This window comes from Misgurnus anguillicaudatus, chromosome 1, assembly GCF_027580225.2.
Source record: "Misgurnus anguillicaudatus chromosome 1, ASM2758022v2, whole genome shotgun sequence".
Taxonomy (NCBI): Eukaryota; Metazoa; Chordata; class Actinopteri; order Cypriniformes; family Cobitidae; genus Misgurnus; species Misgurnus anguillicaudatus.
Genome location: NC_073337.2, coordinates 8,821,228 through 8,835,784, shown reverse-complemented (window position 1 = coordinate 8,835,784; position 14,557 = coordinate 8,821,228). Strand labels below are relative to the sequence as shown.

At 38.1% G+C, this 14,557-nt stretch overlaps 1 protein-coding gene across 1 annotated transcript in view; it reads right to left on the bottom strand.

Moving 5' to 3' along the window:
• cog5 (component of oligomeric golgi complex 5) overlaps positions 1 to 14,557 on the bottom strand; it is a 91,973-nt gene that overhangs the window by 49,312 nt on the left and 28,104 nt on the right. The window contains exon 7 of the mRNA XM_055190625.2: positions 9,690 to 9,820. Within this exon, the coding sequence (XP_055046600.2) occupies positions 9,690 to 9,820 (131 nt within the window). The remainder of the gene's footprint in view (positions 1 to 9,689; positions 9,821 to 14,557) is intronic.

Genomic DNA, 14,557 nt, shown 5'->3' with positions numbered 1-14,557 from the left:
AGGCATGGTGGTAAGAGTTAAGCCGCCTTTCCACTGCACATGACGCCCAATAAATCTGAAGTCAATTATTTTCTATGGAGGTCACAATGGGGCTGCGTGAAGTGCCGACCATCTGCAGATGCGTCATTTTGGGATCAGTTTTGATCAAAACTATTGATTACTGATAAGTAATATATTATTAATTTAATATGTATACTTTATTTTAATCTTTTCTCCATATGTTCTCTCCAAAAACATATTGTCTGTCTTTGTTTATATATGCATAGCTGTTTATTGTTTCATTCATTTGCGTTCATTTATTTATTCTACTATGGTAAATATTGGAATGAAGCCTCTTGCGCTTCTCTCCCATGTTACGATTAGGGGTGTCCTCGACTAAGGATTTACATATTCGAATCAGAATTGTTGAATCTTTCCATAGTCGACCGATAGTCGAATCATCTATGTGTGTTTGCATGGGTTGGGAGGGGGTCAGACCAGGTACAAATTGGTAACTTTATTTTCTTTCACAAGCAGCACATAAAGTAACCAAAACTGTCTTTCAAGTGATGAATGAAGACAATGAAAACTGACGATGCATTTATATATATATATATATATATATATATATATATATATATATATATATATATATATATATATATATATATATATATATATATATATATATATATATATATATATATATATATATTTTTTTTTTTAAGGTAAAATGTAAGGCAACATTTGTTTAATTATAACATTTTAAAGCCATGATCTACAGAACATCACACAAAAAAAAACATTTTGATAACAAAACCTTAAAAAATTAACAAAGGTGATCCTGCCTTGGAAACCCCGGCTACAATTCAGTGTTTTATTTAATTTGGAGATTTAGCGCTTCAAAGCAGTCATGACCGAAAAATGACAAATAATTTGTGATTGTTACTGTAAATGATAAAAACTTTATATATAATTCATTAAACGTTCATTTATAACAAGAAAAACACTGAAATTAATGATTTTATAGACACTACGCGTTATTATTTAGCTCAGAAATACATGCTTGCTTGCTTTGACTTTGATAATCTCTATATTCTTTTTTAGATACAGAAACACCTGATGATTATTTATTTCAGGAATCTTTTTTCTATCATTTGAAAGTGAACATCGATCATAATATTAAATCACCAGAAAGACAGTCGTGTCAGGTATAAATATAGGTTCGGTGCAGATATTTTCCGTTTCATCAATGAAATTTAAAGAAAGGCTTACATGTTTTTTAGTTTATCTTTTGACAAGAAAACCACTCTGTTTTAAATACATTTTAAAAACTTACACCCGTCGAAAAACATAAGTTTTTGAATGTTTAGTTTGATGAATTCCTAAATATGAGACGCCGTGCACCTAGCACGTTTGGCTAAATTGCATGCGCAAACATGGCCAGTACGCAATAACGCAACATCGATACAATGAAAAGCAATCCAAAATGTACAGACTTAAATTAGATCAGAATTTACGTTTATAATAAATATTTTTTTTAAATAAAATAAGGTCAGAAGTAATAAGGGGCAGAACAAATATGTGCAATATGCCTCAAGTGCACGAAAACAAAACACAAGCCAAATAGATAAATCAGATAACCCAGAGTGATTTATAAATAAAATAAAATAAAATAATTATTAAAAGAATGAAAGTATTGCCAGAATTGCCAGCTTTGTCTTTTAAATGTAGAAACAAAGAGGCAATGGTTTATTAACATAGAAACCTCTTATGGACGTGTAGCCCGGTCACAGGGGTTGTTGGATTTATTAACGCATTTTACAAATATTTATTGAAAGCCGCTACTTCACATATTATTTGCAGAATTATAATAATATGCTGTATATTAATATATTGGGAGAAAGCTGTTATATGCGAAATCAGATAATGCGTGCACCCATATATGGCCAAAATTGAAGGATCCTAATTTCATAACACATCTGCGACGATTCGACTATGAGATTGGTAGTTGAATCAGGCTTCTCCTATCGATGCATCGAATCTTCGACTATTCGGGGTCACCCCTAGTTACAATTTAACTGAAACTTCATTACGACTGCCACTAGGGGGAGAAGTCTGACAATCGTGTCGTTATGTTGTGTGCAGTGGAAAGGCGGCATATATCACTTTTTTCCCAAACCTAAGGTGCATACTATTTTTTTAAAGAACCAACCAGAGAAAATTAGACCAGTGTCCGACCCGCCTCAATGGCAATTTTTTACCCCGTCTGTAAACGGCACCGGCGTGTGTGCAGTCTGCAGCCCTTCAGAAAGAAAAATTTATTTTAATTTGTTGTCTGACGATGACACCAAGGTAACTGCAAAAATGTGCATTCAAAATTGATTGACAGGTCTGGCTCATTGAAAATTTACTTTCCTCCAGCCACACGATGTCGCAAGTGCTCTTGGCAAACAGAGGAGGGGTTGGAAAAGGACTCGACGCGAAATAGTTCGGGTCTTTTTTGGGTATGTTCGGCAAAAAACATTAATTTTAAAGCTCCCATAACACACACTGTTTCTGCATATCTCCTGTTAATCTTGACTACCTACAGAGTACTGTTACATTCTTCATATCTCTGAAGAGTCTTTAGTTTTATTAGATTTATAAAAGACAGATCAGCTGTACCAATACTTTCCGTATAAACCCGAATACTGTAAATCTTCATTCAGAGCAAATAAAAACCTGTTTACTGTACCCTTCATCCACTTGTTTACAGCAAGAAAAGCAAACTAAGATGTGCACACCTGACACCCCCGTCTTCATATCAAATTCTTGCACCATGGAGAATAAAATCTTAAATTGTTAAATATGATAAGATACACGTACAAACTTCTTCAAACAGCATTTCAATAATGGTTATTAATGAAAAATGACTAAACGGTATTTAAACTTAAACTCTGAATCAGCACGAGTCTGTCATATAAACCAACACTAATAGACACGCATGAGCTGATAGATCACTATGTTCACAGGATCAACAACCATCTGCCAGATAACAATACAGAGCTTCCTGCTGTTCCCAGCACAATATTAGACAGATCAGATCATTCAGAAACACACACAATATGAACTGGGTTGGCATCAGGAGGATGAAACGAGTTACACATTTCCTCTCGTCTCATAATGTGTCCACAAACTGGTCAAAAAAGCACAATAAAAATATCACACAGACACACATTTAGAAATGTTAGAATCTCTAGTCACAAACTGTGCTAAAATGCAACGGATAAATTCATATTAACAGACCCAAACCGGCAACTATTTTTTCTTTTTCAAATCAGTGGTGCCAGAATGCTATTTCAGATAGTTGAAGCCTAATTTAACGACATTTATAAATGATTGCTACGTTTATGAGAACAGTTATCATCATGCACAGAGCTAAAGTAAAAAAATAGAAATGTAAGAAATGCTGTTAGCAAAACTACATATCAGGCATTGTGCATCTTGTGCTTCACTAATGCAAAACTTTATGGTCAACAGATCAATATTAGCTTTATAATATTTGAATGACCCAAATGATAAAAAGACCCATTTAGCATGTGCCCTACTTTTCTTTTTTCCCGCTGTGACTGGATTATGACATTAAACGCTGGACTAAAAACAATATCAGTCTCCTTCATGTTATACTTCAGTATGTATTTACTTCAGTAATCTTTAGTAAAATTCCTAGACAGTCTAGTGTTTTTACCCCTTACTATAGAAAATATTTAAGTATACTGCATAATATAGTTTATCAGTGAGTGTACTACAGTTTATCCTACAGAATACTGTAGTATGCAATCAGGGTTCCCACACCGTAGTTAACTTCAAGGACCTTTCAAAGACTTTTCAGGTCAAATACCCTCAAATTCAAGGACTAAATGTGTGGACACATTTCAAGTGAGAGCAAGGTTAGATTGTGTTACCTTTTAAGATAAATCGTCACAGTTTCCTTTTGAGGGAACTCGCGCTGCCTCACTGCGTTGACACTTTGGGGACGCCTCCATGTGGTAAGTGTGTTTGAATGTGTATATCAAATTCAACCAATGGTGAGGCTTAACAACAAAGACAGGGTGACGCGGGAGCCAGGAAGTATATCGCTATCTGAAATATTGCCGAAGACGGCGTTACAGGGACGCAGGAAGTATGGCAAGGGAGACGCAGCGTCTCGTTCCCTTCTCAGGAAACAAGAGTTATATACGTAACCCGAGACGTTTTCATGTGTCAAACACAACTATGCAAAAAAGCATTTTGGTATGAATCAACATTCACATACAGAAGATATAAACATTTAAAACGAACAGTTTAGCACGTGTGCTTAAAAAGTCTAGGATTTTCTGATATTATCCTACACTACACAGCGAATAATATGGATTTTTTCCAGAAAACTTCTTGCATAACATAGATTCAAGCACTTTCAATGATCTGTATCTATGTATGTATATTTTCAAAAACTTCAAATGGCCTTGAATTTTTCCCCCAGATTTACAAACTTTCAAGGATTTTAAGGATCTGTGGGAACCCTGTGCATTACTAAAATGTACCTGCACATAGCCTAGTGAAATACTTACGACTTGCGCTTAATTGTATTAACAATGGGCCGTTGCTGCCTATAAAAACCTTAACTGGACACGGATTGCGAAACTAAAGATTATCCGTGTAACTGATCAAATCAAACAAGACATCAGTCATTGTTCCACCCCCAAAGTCTTGAGTTAACTTGACAATCGAGCGAGTATTGTGCAGTTGCAAGAGCATAGAGAGTTGAGCGTGCGCTCATACCCGATCTTGCTCATGAGACTAAATTTATCCGGACTGGGTGTGCCTCATACGTCTTAAAAAGTGAAGCCTCTGGCTCTTTGAGCGCCCCCTGTTGGCTGGCTGCAGTAGAAGTCATAAACCCCGCCCTCTCAATGCAAACAAATGGGACTCTGTTCGAAATAAAAAAATTGTTTAAACTTCCAATAAAATTTTACGAAAGATGGTTTTTGGTCCTTAAAGGTAGTTGTTATCACACTGATTTATGTTCAATTGTTAATTTTTGTGATAAGTTTCATTTTAGCTAGTAATTTGATGCTATAGAAACGGGGCTTGTGGGCACGCGAGCGTTTGGGCGGAAGTTTGATACCGGGGCTCCATGGACGATTCCTTCTGCGCATGCCTTGGCTCCAAACTGACGTTTTTCCGTAACATGGCGACGACCACTGTCGGACATTTTTGGCTTCAATTCATTACAATGGAACGAGGCGACATTGCGTCGTCCATTTTTTTCAGTCTATGATCCGAGCACTCCTGCGAGGATTATTTTCACTTGCAGATAATGTTCTGCACGCTCGCGAGGACGCTTTTCCGCCCAGATATTATTTTGCACACTCGCTTTTGGGGCTGAATAAACACCATCGTTTCCTACGCCACAAACATGTAACCAATCAGATCAACGCAGCTGAACAAGCTGATCAGTAGTTTGAGCCATAGATATTATATATGGATGCTGCATAGACTCAATGGCAACATAGCTGCTTCATGACTTAGCAGTTATGTGTCTGAAACTACCGAATGTAGGATCTAGTTACATATATATCTATGGTCCGAGGTGGTGTGAAAGAGTGGAGGCTAGGGCTAATTGGCATATTCATAGATCAGTGTATAATAAATAAGTCAAAGGTGTATAGTTACATTCAAGCTGTTTTAAAGCATGAAGAAATTACTGTTTGCATGCTATTATAATGCTCAAAGATGAGTTTTAAGTGATAAGTATCGACTACAGGGGCACTTTAAAAAATCTGAGTTTGAATAATGTGCTCACGAATTAGATTAAATTGATAATCTCTGATAAACATGCTGAGGAGAGTTAGGGGCCTAACATACCAAACGCGCTTTAAACGCTTAGAAACACAAGGCACGCCGCACTGACTTTTTTGGTCACTTTTATATTGCCATAAACGCGTTTGGTGTGATCGGCCCCTTAGGGTGGATGGTTGGATTTCATTAACTTCTTTTTATATAATGTTTGTCTTTCAAATAAATTGCACTTGATGAATTTGATATTCTGCTATTTAATGCACTTACATTCATACACTGTTAAGGGTATGCTGTCCTCTTTTCTGTAAGCGAGAAGCCTGCATTACTGTCCACTATCCAAAAAGCAAGTGAAACAGGACACTGGTCCCACAAGTGCTCAGCATTTCTAGGTCAGACAAAGGCTGAAGACAACAGCAGTCCCTTATTAGTATAAATGTATTTACAAAATGCAGTGCATCTTCTTCACCGAGTCAATGATGAGTTCGCATTGAGAGATCAGTGTATTTGATATCATCTCAATGTATGACCTTCAACCAGCATCTGCTGACCTCAAATATTAAAATAGAAAGAATAACACAATTTCTTATTCAACCACCCCCTCACTTAAGCAGCTGATATAAATGTATGAGCTAGCAGAGAATTAAAACAGCCTTTAAATAAAACAATGCGAATTAAAAATTTAGGAGACGTTCCCTCCTCGCCTCCCTCATTTGAAATAGATGTGCTGATATGGGCTACAGTTTTGTTTCCCCTCACCCGTCTGCCAATGTCTAATTTTGACCTTCAAACACACTTTATCGTTTCAAGTGCCCTTCTGACAACATACAGCATCGGACATCTGATGCTTTCATAATGAGAACGTGCTGGAACAGTGCTCGATATGATTCATGACATTTACAGACATTTTCAAAATCTGAAAAACAATTATAAACAGCATGTAAACCTGTCATGTCTACTGATGTTTTTTTGACATAAAAACAACCCTGGTCTTTATTAAACTTTTTTTTAAAATAATAAATTATGTTAGGCTGGAAAAACAGCTATATAGGCTATATACACTCACCTAAAGGATTATTAGGAACACCTGTTCAATTTCTCATTAATGCAATTATCTAATTAACCAATCACATGGGAGTTGCTTCAATGCATTTAGGGGTGTGGTCCTGGTCAAGAAAATTTCCTGAACTCCAAACTGAATGTCAGAATGGGAAAGAAATCAGTATTTCACAATCTGCTCAGTTACTGGGATTTTCACACACAACCATTTCTACGGCTTACAAAGAATGGTGTGAAAAGGGAAAAACACCCAGTATCTGGCAGTTCTGTAGACGAAAATGCCTTGTTGATGCTAGAGGTCAGAGGAGAATGAGCCGACTGATTCAAGCTGATAGAAGAGCAACTTGACTGAAATAACCACTCGAAACAACCAAGGAATGCAGCAAAGCATTTGTGAAGCCACAACGCGCACAACATTGCGGTGGATGGGCTACAACAACAGAAGACCCCACCGGGTACCACTCATCTCCACTACAAATCGGAAAAATTGCTACAATTTGCAAAAGCTCACCAAAATTGGACAGTTGAAGACTGAAAAAATGTTGCCTTGTCTGATGAGTCTCGATTTCTGTAGACATTCAGATGGTAGAGTCAGAATTTGGCGTAAACAGAATGAGAACATGGATCCATCATGCCTTGTTACCACTGTGCAGGCTGGTGTGATGGTGGTGTAATGGTGGGGGATGTTTTCTTGGCACACTTTAGACCCCTTATTGCCAATTGGGCATCGTTTAAATGTCACGGCCTACCTGAGCATTGTTTCTGACCATGTCCATCCCTTTATGACCACCATGTACTCATCCTCTGATGGCTACTTCCAGCAGGATAATGCACCATGTCACAAAGCTCGAATCATTTCAAATTGGTTTCTTGAACATGACAATGAATTCACTGTACTAAAATGGCCAGATCTCAACCCAATAGAGCATCTTTGGGATGTGGTGGAATGGGAGCTTCGTGCCCTAGATGTGCATCCCACAAATCTTCATCTACTGCAATATGATACCCTATCAATATGGGCCAACATTTCTAAAGAATGCTTTCAGCACTTTGTTAAATCAATGCCACGTAGAATTAAGGCAGTTCTGAAGGTGAAAGAGGGTCAAACACAGTATTAGTATGGTGTTCCTAATAATTCTTTAGGTGAGTGCAATTACATTATAGCCCAATTTTTACTAAAGCTTCAACAAAAATACGAGCAGCACACATCTGCAATGCAGATTTTGCATGGAACGGTTCAATAAATGATTTTCGATCACCTGAGGAAGACAAAATTATTGAATGTGGTAATGAACAGATTATCATAGATGCTAAATGATTAAACGATTAAGATATTCAATCATTTAAGGTTAAAATTTCACAATCCACATTCAAATGAATTTATCTTCCTCAGAATAAAAGAATAAAATGAAGAGAGACATCTATCCGCATAATCTTAGTGCCTTATGTAACTCACATGAGTCTAAATATATTGATGCTGACCGTGGAGGAGTGGACTGAACTCCATGATAAGATTGAGAACAACAAACACACGGGCAGAGGTCAGGGGCTCCTGCATCGTTTACTTTTATAATGACATGCTAATAAACCAAGAACATGTTGCAGAGGGACGGCAGACGGGGAATTTGCAGCCGTCACATTCATGTAAGAAGATTCGAGATTCTTGCATTGTATTAAGAAATAGTTGCCCGTGCAAAATGATGCTAGGGGGTTATGGGTGGTTGCTATGCAGTTTCAAAGGTGGTTGGAGGGTTTAGCGTGTTGCTGTGTGCTTGATAGGGTGTGCTGGGAGGTCTTACTGGTTTAAGCAAATCACTCTCTGATGTTTTGGTCTCTAAACATTCGGAAAAGCAACAGCCTCTCCTTAACAAATCATTTGCATCCGCATTTATTTTTTCATTTGATTGAACGCAAACAACAGTAATAAAGCTGCTCTCCTTTGCAAACTAAAATAAATAATTAAAAAATACAAGCACCATGGTTGACTATTAGTGGTTATGACATCAAAAAATGTTCAATATCATTACACCTCCTGCAGCCAGTAACCTTGAGAAATGCGAGCGGTAGGGAAGGCTGACCATCAGAGAATCAACACTTCAAAAAATGTGTGCTTTTAAAACAACATAACCAGACATTAGAAGGTTTGTTTTAACAAGCTAGCAATGAAAACTGTCCAAACCTTGACCAAACAGTGACAGCTCTCCCCTAACCACACCTGACAGGGGATGACCTCAAGCGAAGAGCCTCTCGCTTCTCTAAACGCTCAAGCTTTCAAAGACACCTGATTGCCCATGAGAAATCCCCAGTATGAAGCAATCAATTATTAACCTTGCCGTCTGTATTTCAACTATGCGGCCATCATCAACTGACGCCCGACATCGATATGCTCCAAAAAGTGTGCAGAAAAATTAAACTGTCAATCAGACGAAAAACATATTCGGAGATGCAGTGAGCCAAACGTAAAAGGTGCCATGACACCGCCGTTCTTATAATGATATCTGAAATATCGCTTTAGGCGCGGCATTGCAAACGGTCATTTATTACAATATGGAATATTTTTTTAGCCCCAAGACGGCTTCGTGTGGCAGATGAATTTCTGAAATGTGAGCGGACAGTTTAGTGTATCTAGAGAGAGATGGAGAAACGGACGGTGCATCCCATCTGCTGTGTGTTACAGAGGAAGGATGCTGAGAAAGAAACGAAAAAAAGAGAGATGGAGACAATCTATTTGGGCACTGCATTCATCCAGTGAACACTATAGGTCATGTATGCTTCAATCTGCGTCTACTGTATATCCTTGCAGTGTTTCCTGTATGAGTGTGTGTACTTACCTGAATTTCCATGCCCTGTTCCAGTAACCGTTTGGCTTGGTTCTCCACCTCCAAACGCGCTCGACTGATAAACAGCAAGTCATTCTCTATGACATCAATACCAGATAGATCCACACCTTGGGACAAGTAATCTGTAAGAGATGGGACAAAATGCATCTTTTACAAAGTCTGCTTCTACGTTTTAAGCACAGATAAGTCAAAGAAAGCTTTATTTATTTAAACACATGTTTTTTCTACAGGCAACAGGAACTCAGACAGACGCAACAGGCATGTTAGCATCCGCACAGCGCCAGAAACTGAAAATAGCAAACCGTCTTCTTCACAATTGCTGGCACCAAGCAGGCGGGCTCTGGACGCCGACCTGGTACTTCATTACAGCAGGCTGTGGAAATTTTACTTCATTTATGTTAAACAAAATCTGTCAATCTGGAGTGATGAGCAGAAATGCAGACAATTCTAATTTTAGCAGCTTTCAACTTGCTTTAAGGTAATTCAACTCCTTAAATATAGCACCAGTATAATATACAGTGGCAAGAAAAAGGATGTGAACCTTTTGCAATTTCATAGTTTTAAAATGTGATCTGATCTTTATCCAAGTCAAGGGTATTGACAAACATAATGTGTCTCAATATAATTACACAAAAAATTCTGATCTTTCATGTCTTTATTGAGAACAACCAAGAAAACCTCATGGAGTTTCTTGTGGAAAAAGTATGTGAACCCTTGAGTTAATGACCTCAAAAAGCTAATAGGAGTCAGGTTTCGGCACACATGGAGTCTTGCTAAGATTATAAGTTTGGAAATGTGGACAACAGCTACTTTAACTGATAAAAACCCCTCAAAGGGTTACAAAGTTAATTTAAAGACTTAAGAAATTTACGAGTCTACAGTTGACAAATGGACACGCTTTGGGACTGTTGCGACTCTACCAAGGAGTAGGTTCCCAGTCAAAATGACACCAAGAGCATAAGAAAGACTCATCAATGAGGTAAAGAAACAACCCCGAAGGACAGCCAAAGATTTGAAGGCATCATCGGAACTTGCTTACATCTCTGTTCATGAGTCTACAATACGTAAAACACTGAACAAGCAGGGTATCCACGGCAGGACACCACGAAGGAAGCCACTGCTTACTAAAAAGAACATTGCGGCACGCCTGAAGATTGCAAAATAGCACAATGACACTCCACAGCGGTATCTGTAAATGTTTTGTGGACTGATGAAACTAAGATTGAACTATTTGGAAAAACCATACAGTGCTACAAATGATGTAGAAAGGGCACGCATATCATCATGAAAACATCATGCCAACTATAAAGTATGGTGGAGGAAACATCATGATTTGGGCCTGCTTTCCTGCATTAGGTCCTGGCCAGCTTGCAATCACTAAGGGGGAGATGAATTACCGAAGTATATTCCCAAGTGAGAATGTCTGTACGTCAGCTGAAACTGTGTAGAAGGTGGGTGATGCAACAGGACAACCACCCAAAACACCAGAGCAAGTCCACAACAGAATGGCTTCAAAAAAACAAAATCCGCCATTTGGAGTGGCCGGAGCCCAGACCTCAACCCAATAGAGCTGCTATGGATTGACTTGAAGAGGGCCATACATGAATATGACAGAGCTAAAGCAGTTCTGCCAGGAAGAATAGGCTAAAATTCCTCCTCAATGATATGCAGGTCTGATCCACAGCTACAGGAAGTGCCTGGTTATTGCTCCGCGCGCGCGGGGGGGGGGTCACTTACTTTTTCCACTGCCATTTTGAATGTTAGACGAGTGTGTTCAATGAAGACATGAAAGATCAGAATTATTTGTGTAATTATTTTTAGACACATTATGCCTGTCAATTCCCTTGACTTAAATGAAGATCAGATCACATTTTTTGAAAAATGTATTCAAGAAAACCATGAAATTCCAAAAGGTTCACATACTTTTTTTTGCCACCGTATATCAAAAAGAAGGACCAAAGCTTATCGAACAATGTGGAATACAGGTGGAGGATTCTCAGCTATGCTATAAAGGCACAATATGTAATTTTCGCCACTAGAGGCCGCTAAACAACAACAACAACAACGGCGTAGTTTGATGATGCTGTGAAAAAACTTGGAATTATGGGAGTAGTAATATCTTTTCCTTCACTGTAACTAGGAATTGATCAGACAGGACTCACAAATATGTTTATGGATGATGTAATAAAATGAAGTCTGATAACTGTTACATTATAACGTACAGTAAGCAACAACAGAGTGGCGTGTTAGCACTGGACATACTACTTCTGCACAAGTTGTTGTGCAGATCGATTGGAATATCACAAGTAAACATTTGGAATATTGTAGGTACAAATGTGAACAAAATATATAACACAGTGCTAGTGATTTTTGGATATTTTAAAGAAACAGTCTTACACACTGTGACTATTTTCAACCCGTTTTACAAATTGTCAGACACAAAGTTTTGTGGATCCATATGAGGTAACCTCATACGGGTTAAAAAGTAAATGAGAGTGCCTGAAAAAAAGAGTCTGTAAACACAGGATGCCATATTGAACAGGCCTCTGAACAGACCGCACATGAGTCAGATACAGTTGCACTAAGCAGAACAATGTCACTACATAGATGCATTCATTAGCGCCTTCTGAGGGAACACACGACAGCTGACGACTACATGACTCCATTCGCTGAATGCTAACAAAGATATCAAAAGGATGTCTCATTAGATAGGGGTCACATATCTCGCTGAGAAAATGACTCCATACTGTAGCATCATCCAGATGCTCGGATGCGACCTTGAGATTGTGGTCCAAAAACACCAAAGGTGAGAATCAGGAACAGGTGGCCTTTACACAGGCATGGTGAGGTGGGGAGGATTCGTCTGGCTCCTGTCGATGCAGGTAGGCCCAAAGCCAAAGTGAAATCCACAATCCCTGCCAGAAACCTAATTTTCACCCTCTTAACATTTTCTGCTTTGCTCTGCCAGGACAAGAATGATATTGTCTTAGTAGACGACCACAATATTTTAATTCACAGTTTGATGACTAGATTAGAAATAAATCAGATTGTAAGATAACTCAATGTGCTAAAGACACAATGAAGTGTCTTAAGATGTGCAGCTTTGCTCGACATAATTTCAACAGAAACAGGAAGTTAAAGAGACACTCAACTTTTTTTGAAAATATGCTCATTTTCCAGCTCCCCTAGAGTTAAATATTTAATTTTTACCGTTTTGGAATCCATTCAGCTGATCTCTAGGTCTGGCGGTACCACTTTTAGCATAGCTTAGCATAATCCATTGAATCTGATTAGACCATTAGCATCAAGCTAAAAATAACCAAAGAGTTGTGATATTTTTCCTATTTAAAACTTGACTCTCATTCTGGCGTAATAATCAAGGACTTTGATATTACGCAGCACCCGAAAATAACCCCCTTGGTAACTTCCAATAGCAGGGGACTATTTTCGGGCACTGCGCAATATCACTGCGCCTCCCGCAGCCATGGTACGGCAGCAAAGTCCTTGATTATTACGCCAGAGTATAGTTCCTAGCCATGTCTGCCTATAAAATCGCAACTTTTAATTTTCCGTCGGTCTTAGTACACGATGTAACTACAGAAGAGTCAAGTTTTAAATAGGAAAAATATTGAAACTCTTTGGTTATTTTTGAGTGCGATGCTAATGGTCTAATCAGATTCAATGGATTATGCTAAGCTATGCTAAAAGTGGTACCACCAGACGATCAGCTGAATGGATTCCAAAACAGTAAAAATTAAATATTTAACTCTAGGGAAGCTGGAAAATGAGCATATTTTCAAAAAAGTGGAGTGTCTCTTTAAGGCGGGGCATAATGAGTGGCCCCTCCCCCATGTATAGCCAATAGTGTTTAGTTTACAGCACAGCATTGACTCTGATGAGAAGCTGAAGTGCAAAATGATGTCATAATCATTGATGCGTATTAAAAGACAGAAAACGTACGTTTTCAATGTTTACATCGAAATGCGAATTTTGGTCAATGTTTTGTAGCACACTAGTTTCCCTTCATGCTAACATATTCACATTAAAAGTCATAAAATTTTGATTCTGATGTCATAAATCACAATCAAAATCTCTATATGATGTTACTGTATGTTTAGGCAGTATACAAACCATATGACAGCATTTTATTTCGGAAACGGACGCAGATCCTCTTTCCATCAGCAAATCATGCTAGAGTCATATAGATCAGAGGGCACGCCAAGTGGATAGATAAAGGTGATAGATACACTCTTTTAGTAACTTCTGGAAACGTACAAAAAAAAAACAACGCTTAAATGACGGTGTGTTAGCTACCTTTGTGGGTCCATCTTATTTGTAGAGGCACTAGAGGACAGTTTTCCGGGCATCAATCACAGGTATTACCTGCATTTATCTGAAACGAGCACAGCAGCCACTCCACAGAGAGAAGGTGCTGTGTGCAATATAGAGTAAAACGATTCTAACTGTGACCTTGGAAATGCCATTTTTTCCCATTACGATGGAGAAAAAAATAGGAGAGCGATAAGAAACATTAGTGCAAATTCAATATGGGGTTTGTCTGAAGAGAAACCGAGAGAATTGAAAAAGCGATTCCCGCCAAGCGAGGCACTCAATTCGTTTGAGATTAAAACGAAACTCAGAAAAAGGTAATTTGCTGTCGGTGTAGACAGAATCGTCCCTGAAATGATGAGGAAGAACTGAGTCTTACAAAAGCATAATATTAGGTTTAAAAATTATTTAAATTCAAGAATTCATCAGCAACATCCAATAAAAAAAAAATATGGGAAAAAAATATTTTAGAAGTACTGAAATATTTGAAAAAAGTGCCTAAAATGCTGACTGACGGTTACTATTTTGAA